At 32.5% G+C, this 16,292-nt stretch overlaps 1 protein-coding gene across 1 annotated transcript; it reads left to right on the top strand.

Moving 5' to 3' along the window:
• Positions 1–1,869: 1,869 nt before the first annotated feature.
• On the top strand, positions 1,870–5,313 carry LOC112727776 (suppressor of disruption of TFIIS). Its single transcript, XM_025777674.3, has 9 exons — positions 1,870–2,150; positions 2,886–2,967; positions 3,071–3,136; positions 3,226–3,323; positions 3,419–3,456; positions 3,581–3,668; positions 3,799–4,119; positions 4,384–4,449; positions 4,905–5,313. Exons 2-9 carry the CDS (start codon positions 2,904–2,906, stop codon positions 5,055–5,057), a joined length of 894 nt encoding a protein of 297 aa, XP_025633459.1. The 5' UTR covers positions 1,870–2,150; positions 2,886–2,903; the 3' UTR covers positions 5,058–5,313.
• Positions 5,314–16,292: the final 10,979 nt, after the last annotated feature.

Below are 16,292 nucleotides of genomic sequence, written 5' to 3'. Positions count from 1 at the left end.
TCGACCAACCCAAGTTGGTTTCTTTCTATATGTGTACGTACGACTTATATAAGAGTAATTTATTTATAAATATCATTATTAAGTGCTTAAAGAACCTGAAAAAATGATTGAAACTAAACATTTTCTACTAAAACGACGTGTGCAGTTTGGGATCACATGAAATATGTGGAACGAAAACAAAGATGAGAAAGGGTAAAGTTACTATAGACATTTTGATAAGTTGCTTTTTTATTTGTTTCCAAATTTTGATCATGTTGAAAATGTGTGTGTCACATGATGTAGTTAGGAAGTGCAATCAAGTAGCCAATTTTCTTAGCCAAGAAGATGGGAAACAAGAGTTGTGCTCCTTTTTGTACGGTGGCTATAACCCCCAACTTACTCTAATAATCTAATTTGCCTCCATATTCTGCTCATTGCAGCTGGCATATTCCCCCCCTTTTATTATTATTATTATTGTTTCCTACTTGTTATAAAATATATTCATATTTTGAATAATGTCCCATCCTAATCATGAATTTTAAGGTGCTAGCTAGTAACTTATCTGGCTTTTAACTATGGGGTTGAGTTTTTTATTTTTATTTTTATTGATGTGAAAAAATTTTGTTTATAAAAAAATATTCGATAAACACAAAAAATTAATTCTTAAATTAATTTTTATAATTTTGTAGATTTATATGATTTTTTATTTATTTCTTAATAAAATAATCAATTATTAAAATAGTTAAAGTTATTATAATAAAATAATTTATAGCAGCATAATTAAAATTTTTAAAAAATACATACTAAATATATATTGTTTCAGACTCGATCTCTGAGTTCTTCTTCGGAATGGTTACCGAACTCGATAATTCTAAGATTGGACTATCTTCACGGTCCAAAGACGGATCAATAATTTTCAATATCTTCATCTAATATTCGAATTTAAATACTTTTATTATTTTAGTCAAATAAGATAAGATGAGATAACTACCATCAGATATATAAAGAAGAGTCAAAAATCCTCTCAGATACTCACTCATTCCACATACCTTATACTTCTTAGATCTATTTTGACTTGGGCGTCGGAGTGTCTTTGTAAGTACCACATCCGCCGCTCTAAAAAGACAATCCGACAACCACTTTGACTCACAAATTCCTAATCCACCTCACAACTTGTATCAAAAACATCGAATACATGTATTTTTATATGATGACTGATTAATAACTAAATTTTAGGATCAATATAGTATGATTAATATTTTATAGTCCGTAACTTTTTTCTTTCAAAACTATCGAAACAAAAATATAACTCATGAGTATCGATTAACTTTATGTTTATCAAGTTTAGTTCTAATTATAATGGATAGTATTTAATTTGAGATGTATTTGTATTTTTCACTATTTAATTATAAATATATTTTTTAATACTCTATTTAACATACAATTAAGAATTTTAATAATATAATCCTATATTTTCTCTTGAAAAATGTTTGGAAGTTAATAATTTTTAGTATTTTTGGTTATTATTTAACCAATATAAATATTAAATTATCTTTAATAAATAAATTTTATTAATTTTTTATATATAAATTTTAAAAAATATAAATACAAACTATATTAATTTATATATATAAATTTTAATAAATATAAATTATTATTAATTAAATACTGATAAAAAATAATAATATTGGATGTAGCATTCTTCTTTTACCTCCCCCCTCTCTTGTTATTTTACAACTATTTTACTATTTATTCCTTCTATAACAGCAACATGTAAAGAAGAAATCAAACTTTGATTCCTATTAAAAAAAAAATTAGAAAACACTTAACGAAATTGAATTAGCTGTCACTTTCTTGGAGAAGTGAATCATATAATAATCATTGTACTAGTTTCATTGGTTATTGTATTCCACAATTAAACGTAATTGAATAAAAATAAAAATAAAATTGTAATGCAAAAAAAAATTGTATATTATTCAAAGACTCCTTCCACAGATACAAGCAACCTCCTTTGCCTATATAAACCCCCTCTTGCTTCTATTGTTCTTCCCCCCTCCTCTTCTTCCTCTTCAATTCAATTACCCTTCTCTCTCTAAAAGCTTTTTGCTTCTTCATTCCCTCTTCTTTTGGCCTTAAAATCCATCACTTGTTGTTCTTATTTCCCTTTTTGGGTAAGCTTAAAAGCTTCATTATATATGTTCTTCAATGCTCTAGCATTTTTTTTTTGTTTCCCTTCATAATTCTCTTTTGTCATTGCCACCAATAATCCTTTACCCTTTGGCTTCATGAACCTTGATCATTGAACACAATTTATTATTGAAATCCATGACTATTACCAAGATTATGGAACCTAATGTTTTGAATATAGAAACCATATATACCATGATATGATGAGACTTTCTATAAAATATGCATTACCTTAAAGTGTTCTTTTTTCTTTTTTTCCCCACCTTTTTCCCCATTAAAGAATCTGTTTCAGTTCAATCGTGAACAGTTTGTGTCAAATGAGCAAAAATTTATAATAAAAGTTGGTGCACTTTGGGAAGTAAATTTGCTCTGCTCTCAAGAAAACTCTGTTCAGAATATTATAATAACTTTGGATATCCTTTTCTTGTGGCTGCAAAATTTTCACAATTGAAAGAAACTCTTTTTTTTTTTTACTCGTAACTTTTTAATGACTATAAACCTATTCCACTTGTTGTGGATTGTCCACTCAGAAAATTAACAAAGCCTTATCCCAAATGGATTGAAGTGGCCCCCTTTGTTGTATTTTTTGGTGCTAATCTGAGTCAATTGAAGCAATCATTTAAAGACATGAAGTTCTATAGATTTGAAGAATCTATAAATTCTTTGCAAGTTCATGAACTTATCATGCTAACATTGTTTTCTTATGTTCTGTGTTTAAGGTTTCCGAATCGATCGACATGGAGTATGAGAATCGCTTCAGACAACAAGCCGAGAGGCCGAAATATGATTGCCTTCTTTTTGGTAATCCTTTGCAATAATACCATTTTGTTTCATCAAGTTCTAAATTTTGAGAAATTTAGATTTTGGGGTATGTTGTGACTAACTATTGAACTTTTTTATGCAGATTTAGATGATACTTTGTATCCTCTAAGTTCTGGTCTTGCAAAATCATGCCTCCAAAATATTAAAGGTATGATAGAGTAATCTCATTAATAATGTTTCTCTATTATTGTTGCTTATTTGTTGATATTGACATGAGGGGCATAATTGTAATTTTAGATTACATGGTTGAGAAGCTTGGCATAAACCCAAGCAAAATTGATGACTTGTCCAACCTTCTTTACAAGAACTACGGCACAACTATGGCTGGTCTAAGGGTATGCATGACTTTTTGCTTATTTTTCCTTGTCATTTCTTTGGTTCTTCCATTGTTGAATTCTCATAACTTAATTGTTTTCTAACTTTTATTCAGGCTATTGGATATGACTTTGACTATGATGAATATCATAGGTATCTTCCTCACCTTATTTTTTTTCTCTAATTTTACTATTTTAGTATATTCGAGACAGTTACTAAACAGGTCCAATCTAGACTTTGAAATTTGACATTGACTTTTGAATTATGCATTATACAGTTTTGTCCATGGAAGATTGCCTTATGAGAATCTAAAACCGGACCCGGTGCTAAGGAACCTTTTACTCAGCCTTCCCTATAGGAAACTTGTAAGTAGTGTTGTTCATGGAAGCAATGAGACATTATACAAACCTCCATTTATAAACGTTAATCCAAACACACACTATATAATTAGTGTTCATGATGATCTAAATTTTGGTGTATAATTTTGTTCTTTAGATCTTCACTAACGCGGACAAGGTCCACGCGGCGAAGGCGCTAAGCCGGCTCGGATTAGAGGACTGCTTTGAAGGAATCATATGCTTTGAGACTCTTAATCCAATCCACAAGACCAGTGTCTCTGATGATGAAGATGACATTCTGTTTCTTGGATCATCAAAGAACAATGCTTCAAGAACCTCACAAATCTTTGATATCATTGATCACTTTTCTAAACCAAATCCCACTCATGTGTTGCCAAAGACACCAATAATTTGCAAGCCATCAGAGAATGCAATTGAATTGGCTCTTAAGATTGCCAATCTTGACCCCCAAAGAACTGTAAGAAAATAAATCATTTTCGGCTTTATTTTCTTAAGAAATCAGCTTCTATATATTTGCCTACTCTTTACAAAATAAAATACGTAATTTGAATTTTTAATTTTAAATAAAAATTTTGAAAAGATAGAAAATAGAAAATGTTTTCTCAAACAAAACATACCCATATCTTCTTGAGCAGTCAAATTATCATCATGAGATTTTGTTACATCTTAACCTTTTTAGGTGTTTGCTTACATATTCTTTGGTTCAATGTGTCACTTTCAGTTGTTCTTTGAGGATAGTGTCCGCAATATACAGGCTGGAAAACGTGTGGGACTTCACACTGTCTTGGTAAGTCACTGGAAATTTTTTTTGCTGTGTACCACTACAATTTCCTCTTTGAAATTTCATTAGCTAACTTTTTATTTTTATATCACAATAAAAATTAACCCATAAAATCTGACTCCAGGAATTTAACTAAACTAGTCCTCAAAAAACTAACTTAACCGATTTTGTAACCAGTCGAGTTTTTTATGACAAAAAAAAATTGGTCTATAAATTGGTCTTTAAAAAAAAATTGCGACTACCAACAAAGTCATACAAGTTAGTCGCTAATTCATCGCTAAATAAGAAATTAGCGATCGATTTAGTGACTACCACAAAAACTATTTCAATTGGTTGCTAAATTGATGGCTAATTTTCGATTTAGCTGCACGTACTTGGTAGAGTAATAATTTTATTTATAAATTGGGATGTATTTTTATTAATCATGAGACCTTATTTATTGATTGTTACAAAAAATCCAGGTTGGTACATCTCAGAGAGTTAAAGGCGCAGATTATGCATTGGAAAGCATTCACAACCTTAGGGAAGCAGTGCCAGAACTATGGGAGGCTGATATGAAATCTGAAGTTGCATACTCTGGGAAGCTTGCTGTTGAGACATCAGTCACTGCTTAATCAAAGAAATATTTGAAGAAATTAAAAAAAAAGGAAGAAGAAAAGAAATGGAAGAAGACCCCCCTAATCATTGTTCAGTTGATGATGAAACTGAAAATCCAAATCACCAAAAAGGAAAAAAAAGGAAACAAAATGACAGATGGTCCAATTGGGTTATTGGGGGATTCCCCAACTTTCAGCTGTAGTTGATGTAGATGCTTTGTTCAGAATCTCTTCAGATTTAAAATAATAAAATTATCAGTATATTCAAATAAAATTTTCTTTTTTTTCTTTTTTTAATAAATAAATAAATAAATAAATAAGTATACATAGAATGTTTAAAACTAATTAAAAAATAAACAAATTCTAAAAATCGAATCGATTATTGAATCGGTAAAATTAAAAATTTAAAAGTTCAAAAAATTTTTATTGAGAATTAACTAGAATTAAATTAAATATAATATAATATATATATTTTATAATTAAAAAAAATTATTTTTTTATTTATTATTTTAAATTGATTAACTTCTAAAAAATCACACTGATTTAATTGATAAATCTATTTTTTGAAAATTTTTTATTTTTAACCGATTCTTATCAATTAATTGTTACTTCGAACCTGATTAGTCTTACTCTTATGGGTGAGAATTCTGATTAATCAGATCGAACTAGTTGATTGGGTTCTTAGAACCATGGGAATTACCTTCCTCTTTTACCAAAACCCGTTTGAAGCTTGTTGTATTATTAAATTATAATTATTGATGAAGTGAATTAACCAATGTGAACACAACATCTAATAAATTAAGTGTCTTGGAGGTGGAAAATTGAATTGAAAACATAACAAAATTGAGTCGCAATTTCTTGTTGTGAATTGCTCACGCAAACATTTGTAATTTGGAAGCTGAAATGGTCAAGTTCCCCTGCTCGTCATTCGGTATTATTTTATTTTATATAAAACTACTAAGTTAAGCAAGTTTCATGATTTATAATCATTTAATGACATGTTTAACATGCGTAAGATTAAGTGGTTAAATAAAATTTAAAGAAAGAACAGAGGTATTTGAGTGGTATATATGCAATTTGTTTCTTTTATTATTCTAAACTTGAACTAAAGCTCCATCGTCGTCATGATTCATCAAGCATGATAAATTGATAACTTAGGGTTATAAGAAACGAACCAATCAAAACTATAATAATAATAATAATAATAATAATAATAATAATAATAATAATTCTTTTTATATGCCAACGAACTATAATTCAAATGGTATAATCTTCTCACTTTATTTATAAATCTCGGATTCAAGTTTCACTTCTAACTTAAAAAAAAAATCTTTCTATATTCTTAACAAAGAGGACACCATTCTAAAAATGCTCTTATTTGACAAAGACAATTATATGTATTTTTTTTTTCAAAAAAAAATCCTCTAATTTTGATAATAATTTAATTAACTCAATAATATTTACAATTGTACACAATAACATAGAAATTCAAAAATTATATAATATATTTTTTCATGAAAATATTGAATTAATAGCTAGGCAGGAAATAAAATTTATTGAGTAATATCTTAAATAATTAAAATAAATTAAAAAAATATGATATAAAAATATATTACTCTTTTTAATTTAAAATTTATTTAAAAAACAGTACAACATTTTTTCGTGAACATCATCAATTCATGCATAAACGTACACATTACATAAACTTGCATGCTTATCTCTTCGAACTGATAAAGAAACAAAAAAAAAATAGAAAGAGAGAGCATAATTATAACATGCTTACGTGGTTGCGCCAATTATTAGATTACTTGAAAGATATAAACAGCTGACGTCAACTCATCAAGTATTTTAAAATGATGACAAGTTATATATGGTATGAACAAATTAATTAAATCTCATGAGTCATGGTACCAATCATTGATACTACAGTTGTACATAAACAAGGTACACTTATATTATACAAATTAATCATTAATATAAAATATATATTAAAAATAAATTAAATAATATATATTTATATACAAATATATAATAATTAAATTAATAATAAATTTTTTTATAAACATAACAATTTTGTATATCATAATAATGATTATAAGGTAAACTTATAAAGTCTTGAAAAATAAAGATAAATACGGAGATCAATTATTAGTTGTAAAAATACTCAAATTTTAATCTCTTAACCAAATTAAATAATTATGTAACATAAAGAAGAAAAAAACAATTTATTACCTTTTTATGCTCATTATTTTTTGAAAAAAAATTAGAAATAAAATATTTTTCATAATCAATCAATATTTTCTTAAATTTTTTTGTTTCTTTCTATTTAAATAAGTTCTTCGTTCCTGCTTGTTTTTAGTTTTGGTCTTTTTAACTTTCTTTTGATTTTTGTCTAATAAATTTTAAAAATTTTAGTTTTAGTTATTACTGTTAACTTATTTTGTTAAATAATAATATAATAGATTCAATACTGATGTGATGTATGTAATTTTAAAGTTATGGTCTTGTAAGAAAATGAGAGAGAGAAGGAGAGTGAGAAACACAGAGAGTGATAGAACTAAGTAACATTGTAGGGATTGAAGGTTTGGAATTGAGAAGAGTACTGTCGTCTGAAAAACAAGTTATTTTTTATTTTTGTAGATCATCTTCCTGAATATATATATCGAACAAGGAATTGTACTACTTGTTCAACTGGAATGGACGTATAAATGATATATATCTATTTCGAAAACAAAAAATGGTAATATATACATTTTTGCGTTCATACGGTATACAACAAAGGGTGGGGCTATGAAGGCTACTGCAGAAATGAATAGAATAAGATTACGAGAAAAGGTTGTTTCGGTAGGAAAAGTTAGGTATGGATGAATGAAGTAAAGGATATGAAGAGACATCGTGAGGCTGGCAACGTTCAAAATATTATAAAGCATCAATCTCAACAAGAGGAGAGTAAAAGGAATTCAGGGATGAATGTGAAAGATTTGAGGAAAGAGAAAAAAAAAATCTCCATGGCAATGGGTGGACAAAGAAGATGGAAATACCCATGGTTAAAGAGAATTTAGACTGGCTACAAAGGAGTTTAGTAGGCGAGACGACGAAGGCTATTGACTATAATTCTTTGAAGGCCATGATTGGGAAGAATTTGCCTCAAGTTGTGCAAGTACAAGAAATAGGAGCGTACAAATCACTCCTGACTTTTGTTAGTGTATTGCATATAGAAGAAGCCTTCACGTTCAAAATGAATAATCTTTTGCAATTTTTCTATAGTGTATGGAGATGGAAAGAGGAGGAATGAAGTAAAACTCGAAGGGTGTGGTTAGAGTGTTTTGGTGTTCCTTTGCATACGTGGTCAGTGGAGACGTTTAAGATGATAGGAGGCCAGTGGAGAAAAATAATTGGGTGTGACAAAGCCACAGAATCATGCATCTCATTTAGTGTAGGCGTGTGCAATTGATACTTGTATTATGGACATAATCAACGAGTGGATTCACATCACAATAGGTACTAGTGAATTCGATGTTCTAGTAAAAGAAGTTGGCCATGAGAGCTACGGATTGAATTGCAAACTGGAAGAGTTAGGTGAATTTTGTCCTACAAGAACATGCGGGAATTTGGTTGCTAGAGGTACAAGTTTCATAGCTCCGGTGGAGAGCAAAGATCCCTTGGTAGAGTTGGTGATGGCGGAATCAAGGGAGAAAATAGCAGAAAAAGGTAAATTAGTAATTTTAGAGTCTATTTTGAAGGAATGGATTAATTACAATTCAAATCAGGATCACGTTTAAAGGGTAATGTATCATGCTCATTGACGGAGGAAAAATGTCGGTAAAGATTTTTACAAAAATATCGCATTGCAAGTATAGTTCTAAACTGACAATTAAACCTCAATTAACGTTTAGATTGTTTGTCACTTAAGCAAACCAAATAAAATTAACCGAAGAATTTAAACCTCGGGTCGTCTCTCAAGGAATTGCAGGGAAGTGTACTTATAATTGGTTATAAAAAAATATTTTTGGGGGTTTTTTTTTAATGTTGAACAAGAAATGTAAATAACAAGAAAATAAACTAACAATTAAGAAAAGTCTTAGCAAGGGTTGAGAATTGAAATTCCTATCCTCATAATCATCGTCAATTGTGATGGTAATTACTTTTTGTTTTCACTTAGTTAACCTCTAACAATTGAAGAAAAGTCAAGTGAGTAAAATCAACTTAACTTCACAAGTCCTAATCAAAGACTAGATTTAGTGAAACTTAAGCCAACTAGCAACTTTCAATCTCCAATCAACAAGAGACTTTGACAACTCAAGAGTCTCCGAATTACTCAATGCAAGCTAAGAACATAAAAATCTAATTTAAAATCCAACCAAACATTTTATCAAACACTTGGAAGGCATAAAATAAAAATATAGAAAACTAACAAGACATAGCAAAATCTAAGATTAACAATTGCAAGAGGAAACAATAACAACAAATTAGAGAAAGCAATCATAAACATGAAAACATATATTGCATTAATATGGATTAAAGGCAACAAGAAGAATTCATAAACTAAATTGGCAACATAAAGGAATCAACAAGAGAAGGAGATAAACTAAAGTACAAAAACAAATAAAAATAGAAGAAAACTAAATTAAAGTAAGGTAAAAATCTGAATTTGAGAAGGAACAAGACTAAAAACCCTAAAACCCAGAGAGAGGAGAGAGCCTCTCTCTCTAGAATTCTACATCTAAACCTATGTGTGAATGAATGAATAGTGATTGATTGATCCATCTCCCATTCGTCCCACTCTGCAGCCTCTAATATTCATTTTCGGGCTTGAAACTGGGCCAAAAGCAGCCCAGAAATCACCTCCAGTGAATTTTCAAAACTGAGGCACGTGATGCTTGTCACGCGTATGCGTCAGCCACAAGTACGCGTCGCTAGACTTTCCACTGGCCACGTAAAGGCGTCAGCCATGCGTGCGCGTCATTTGTCTGCTGTACCAGTCATGCGTATGCGTCGTCCATGCGTGCGCATCGCTACCAAATTCTGAAATCCTTAATTTCTTGTGTTCCTTCCACTTTTGCATGCTTCTTTTCTATCCTCTAAGCCATTCCTGTCCTATAAATCCTGAAACACTTAACACACATATCACGACATCAAATGGTAATAAGAGAAGATTAAAATTAGCAAATTTAAGGGCAAAGAAGCATGTTTTCAATCATAGCACAGAATTAGGAAGGAAACTTAAAAACATGCAATTTATATGGCTAAGTGTGAGAATAGTTGATAAAATCCACTCAATTCAATACAAAATAAACCGTAAAATAGTGGTTTATCAATCTCCCCACACTTAAACATTAGCATGTCTTCATGCTAAGTTCAAGAGAACCAAAAGAGTGAAGAGGGTTGGTAGAATTTATGAAATGCAACCTATCTATATGAATGCAACTAAATGCAAAAGGCTTTTACCTACTTGGTTAAAAGTAAATCAATCTTTAAAGAACAAATATGAACTGGATTCCACTGATTCAAATCTCAAAATAAGGTACAAGTAGACTTGCAAGAAGAAAGCTCGTGAAAGCCAGGAACAAAGAATTGAGTATCGAACCCTCACCGAAAGTGTATACACTCTAATCACTCAAGTGTTTGAGGTTCGATTCTCTCAATTCTCTACTGATCTTGCTTTCTAAGGCTTTCTCTTCTTCTACCAATCAACAAAAATTTAATGCATGAATACACATATCAAGAGGTCTTTTAAGGGTTGTAATAGGGTTAGGGTCAAGGTAGGATTGTATTTGGTCAAGTGAACTAAAATCTGAATCGTTGATTAACCTAAACTTCCCACCTAACTTAAGACAATCCATGTAATCAGAATAAAAAAAAATCTAACTACTCATTAACTATGTTTACCACATATTCATGCATCTCAATTTTGAGTACAGTACATATACATTGCTATCACTATTTACTTTGGGGCATTTTGTCCCCTTTTATTATTTTCTCTTTTTCTTTTCTTTTTATCTTTCTTTTTATCTTTTTTATTTTATTATTATTTTTTATTTTTCTTTTGTTTTGTTTTTCTCAATGCATATGATTAAGATATTGAATGCAAGAATATGTGCTCAACTATCTTTTTCACATTTTCACAAAAATATACAATACCCAATTCCTAAACCAGATGTTTCTAAACCCAACTTTTCCACACTTAAATCATGAACACTCTCACTAGTCTAAGCTAACCGAGGATTCAAATTAAGGACATTATTGTTTTCCGCTTAAAGTTAGTGACGTGCTAAAGTAAAGAATAAATGGGATAAAATAGGCTCAACATTGATTTGCAAAGGATAATGAATGGGTAAGGCCATATAGGTATGTAAGCGAGGCCTCAATCACATAAGTACATGCATACATCAAACAATGAAAATATAGAATTACGCAAGACAAAGATCACAGTTTTAGAGAGAACAACACACACCGAAAAAATATTTTGGTTGATAAAATGCAACCAATCAAATAGACTCAAAATCTCATTGGCTTGTGTGTTCTGGCTCTAAATCATGTTCCAAAATAAATTCTTTCAAGCAAGTTCAACAAAAATTTTAATTCAAATTAGTGAAATGCCCTAAAAGAATTTCTTGAAAAAGAAATTATTACTTCAATCAAGTAGTACCTAAATGCAAGCAACTAACTACACATGCAATCTCTCATGCAATGTAATAACTAGCTAGCAAAGAAAATTAAATATTGGTGTTGAAACAGGAAGTAGTTACCTACGGAAGTCGGTCTCGACCTCCCCACACTTAAAGATTGCACCATCCTCGGTGCATGCAAAGATGTGCAAGTGGACGGGTTGCTACAACTGATGCGCTTTCTCCAAAGATTGTGCGGCGGGACTTGTTTGTCACCCTATTTAGAAGTTTTCTGTTTTCTTTCTTGGTGGCCATCCTGAATGAAGAGAAAAAAAGAAGAAGAATAACCCACAAACTAAGATATGAAAACAAATAAAATATGGGTGGGCTAATGCCAAATAATAATGAGGTTCTCAACTACATGGTAGCTACAACATGTAAGTGAGAAAACAATATAGGCGAATGGCATATCAATAGTGCAAGAATTGTAACAATGAGGGAGAGAGAGTGGGTCATGAAAGACAATATAAGTTCATATCAATGCAAAAAGAATACAAGTAGCATAAAAGATCAGCATTGACCTATAAATAATATCACCCAACAATATAAAACAAGTCACTAAGCACCAAAATAATGGAAGAAATATTCGACATATGAGTAAGAAAATTTAACACCAATGTTAAAATAACAAATATAGAAAAAAAAGGGGGACAAACAACAAAGTTAAAATGCAATAAATGCAAGTATGAAAATGTAATAAGTAAAAGAAAAGAAAGATAAGAAAAATAAGACGTGAAATTTTGAAAAGTGAGAGAAGAATAAAGTAAGAAAGGAAGAAGAAAAGGAAGAAGAAAGGAAAGAGGAAAGAAGGAGAAAGGAAAAGAAGAAGCGACATGTAAGCGTTGTCCACGCGCACGCATGGATAGCAGAATGAAGAGTTAACGCGTACGCGTCAGTCACGCGTACACGTGAAAAGCAGAAAAGAAAAGGTAACGCGTACGCGTCAGTCATGCGTACGCGTGGGTGTGAATTGTGCTCCTTACACAACACTCGCACAATTCTAGCGTAAGTCTCTGGTTTTTGTACCAGGGATGGCGGCATGAAGATACGACGCGTGCGCGTCGTCCACGCTCACGCGTGGGAGGCAAAAAATGCAAATGACGCGTACCGTCAGTGACACGTTGATAAACCACTATTTTATGGTTTATCTTGTGCTCAATTGAGTAGTTTTTATCTACTCTTTACCCACTTATTCATACTATTTGCATGGTTTTATAACTCCTTCCTGATTTTGTGCTATGATTGAAAACATGCTTCTTTGATCTTATATTTGCTTATTATTAATCCTCTCTTATTACCATTAGATGCCTTGATATGTGTGTTAAGTGATTTCAGAGATTACAGGGCATGAATGGCTCAGAAGATGGAAAGGAAGCATGCAAAAGTGGAAGGAATACCAGAAGTTGGAGAAATTGCTAAGCTGTCCAGCCTGACCTCTTCGCACTCAAACGGCTATAACTTTAGCTACAGAGGTCCAAACGACGCGGTTCTAGTTGCGTTGGAAAGCTAACGTCTGGGGCTTCGATTTGATATATAATATGCTATGGTTTCTCTGACGCTAGGTGACGCGATCGCGTGCTTCATGTGGCCGCATCGCAGTGACGGAAATCCAGCTAGCGAATTCTGGGTTGTTTCTGACCCAGTTCTCAGCCTAGAAAACACAGATTAGAGGCTATAAAGTGGGGGAATGCATCCATTCATAAAGGAAGCTTTCACATTTACAATTTTAGGAGTAGATGTAGTTTTTAGAGAGAGAGGTTCTCTCCTCTCTCTTAGGATTAGGATTTAGGACTTCTCTTAGTTTTAGGAGTGACTCTCAATCCCAGGTTTAATGTTCTTTTTATTTATTTCTTCAATTTAATTTGTATGTTAGATTTAAGTTCTTTTGTGAATGCAATTCGAGGTATTTTCAGACTTAATTTTGCTTTGCTTTATTTATATGAATGCTTCTAATTTAATTTAGATATTTTCCCTTTTGGTCTTGGTTAAGAAATCAGTAACTTAGGAATTATCCAACTCAATAGCATAATTGATAATTGTTATCCTTGCTAATTAAATTGATCTTCAATAATCCCAATCTTTTCTTAGGAATTAACTAGGATTCAAAGATCTGACTAATTAGTCGCTTGACCTTCCCTTGTTATAACAAAGGTTAACTAAGTGGAATTAAGATTCAGTTTTCATCATCATTGATAAGGATAACTAGACTGGACTTCCAATTTCTCATACCTTGCCAAAAGTATATTTTACAGTTATTTATTTATTTTATTTGTCATATAACATATTCCCACCTTACTTCCAAAACCCCAATTTACAAACTCATAACCAATAATAGGAACATACCTCCCTGCAATTCCTTGAGAAGACGACCCGAGGTTTAAATACTCGGTTATCAATTTTATAGGGGTTTGTTACTTGTGACAACCAAAACGTTTGTACGAAGGGATTTCTGTCGGTTTAGAGACTATATCTACAACGCGACTGTTTTTATGAAATTCTTTACTGGCAAAAATCCTAACGTCACGCGTGCGCGTGGGTTGGGTTGTGCGCTTGGCACCCCTCCTGCATGGTTCCAACACAACTCTCTGGTTTTTGTACCAGAGGTTGCAGCGTCGCATATGACGCGTACGCGTCAGTCATGCGCACGCGTGAGTCACACAATTTTTTTTAAACCAACAAGCTATCAAATTAATGCCAAACATTATTAAACAAGTGAAACCGCAACTTAAACTAAAATACTAAATAAACCTAACTGAAATTGAAAATTCAACTTATTACCAATATAAATAAAAGAAAAAATAGGAAGAATTTACCATGGTGGAGTGTCTCCTACCTAGCACTTTTAGTTAAAGTTCTTAAGTTGGACATTTAGTGAGCTTCTTGTCATGGTGGCTTGTGCTTGAACTCATCTTGAAACTTCCACCAACGCTTGGACTTCCAATAAGCTCCAACATTTCCAAGTGAATTCATCAAGTCTTGATGAAGTTCTTCACACGTTTTGAGCTCCCAAAGTTGATCCTCTTGTATGCCGGAATCCCAAATCTTGTTTATATACTCGTTTGTAAGTTGATCATCATTGTTCCAACCGGGTGGCAAGCAATCCGAATTCTCAATGAGGTATCCAAACAACTTCCTAGACCCAAGAAATCTAGCTCTACACCAACCTTTGCAATTAGACTTTGAGCATGCAACCATATTGAACCTTGCATGAAAACTCCAACCACTAACCATCTTCCTTTTGCGCTTAAAGCCACAAAGAGCTCTAAGTTGACCATCCGTCTCAAGCAAACCATATTCAAGTGGGAAAGTAAAGTTTAAGGATAATAATTTTACCCACTTGAATATTGTGTTGGATGGTAATGGCTTGGGGAGAGGTGTTTTTAATGTGCTTGCAAGCTCCACTCCCTTGTGCTCTTCTTTGACTCCTTCCACCTCTTGGTAAGCTTCTTCAACTTCAACCTCTTCCTCTTGGTAACTTTTCTCAATTTCAGTTCCTTGCTCACCAACTTCTTCTATACATTCCTCATTGTTCAAGTTATGTGTTGGAGGTTGTGCTCTAGCCTCCTCAACATCAATTTCACAACCCAATGAGGAAGGTTCGATAGTCTCAAATAGCACATTAGTTGGTGTGGAATCATCGTCAATAAGAGGATTTATTGTTTGTTCAACTTCTTCCAATTCTTTATTCACCATATGCATTGGAGGTTGTGCACTCTCCTCAATATCAAATTCGTACTCAATGGAAGAAGGTTCAACAACTTCCACAATATCATCAATAACATCACTTGGTGTGGAAGTGTCCTCAAGCTTGGAATCCACCTCTTGTGCAACTTCGCCTAGGTCTTCAACCACTTCTTCTTCTTCAACCATCTCCATACTTTCCACTTGTTACACAACACACTCCATTTCCTTGTTCTCATGTTGAAATTCTAAAATCTCCTTCATGCTCCTCTCTTCGGTTGAGTTTCCACATTCATCCGTGAAACTACTTTGCTTGTGACATGTATCTCATGAGTCCACGGTGGCTTGAATTTTAGCAATGTTAGCCATGATAGTTTTGCGCGTCCTTTGGGCTTCCTCATGTTCCTTTTGACGGATGGTTGCTTAGAGCTGATCCATTGCTTCCTTGAGACGATCCATTGGCTCTTGTTCAACTGGGCTAACATAAGTAGGATCATATTGCTCTTGGAATGATGGATATGGACACTCTTCCATGGAGGGTTGTGGTGGAAGAAAGAGTTCATCTTGCGGTTGAAAAAAAGATGCATTAAAGCTTGAAGGTTGGAAGGTGCCTTGGTTGTTGGTAGAATGTGGAGGTATACGGGATATAAGCTCTTGGAGGGTAGAGGTGAAACCAGTGAGGGCAGAAGGGAGCGTGGTTTGAAGCTCTTCTTGCTCTTGAAGAATGATACCAAGTGTGTCATCCATAGGAGCTTGGTTGAAGAGAGAAGAAGGGTTGTGAGGGTAATGATGTTGGAATTGCGGTGGTTCAATGGGTGCTTGTTCACATGGCTCATATGGTGGTTGGTATGGGGGATATGGATTAGGGTCATATGGAGGTGTTTGGTGGTATGAGGCTTGTGAG

Source organism: Arachis hypogaea, chromosome 12, assembly GCF_003086295.3.
Source record: "Arachis hypogaea cultivar Tifrunner chromosome 12, arahy.Tifrunner.gnm2.J5K5, whole genome shotgun sequence".
Classification (NCBI taxonomy): domain Eukaryota; kingdom Viridiplantae; phylum Streptophyta; class Magnoliopsida; order Fabales; family Fabaceae; genus Arachis; species Arachis hypogaea.
The sequence above is the reverse complement of the archived record's forward strand: the minus strand, read 5'-3'. Positions and strand labels throughout refer to the sequence as shown.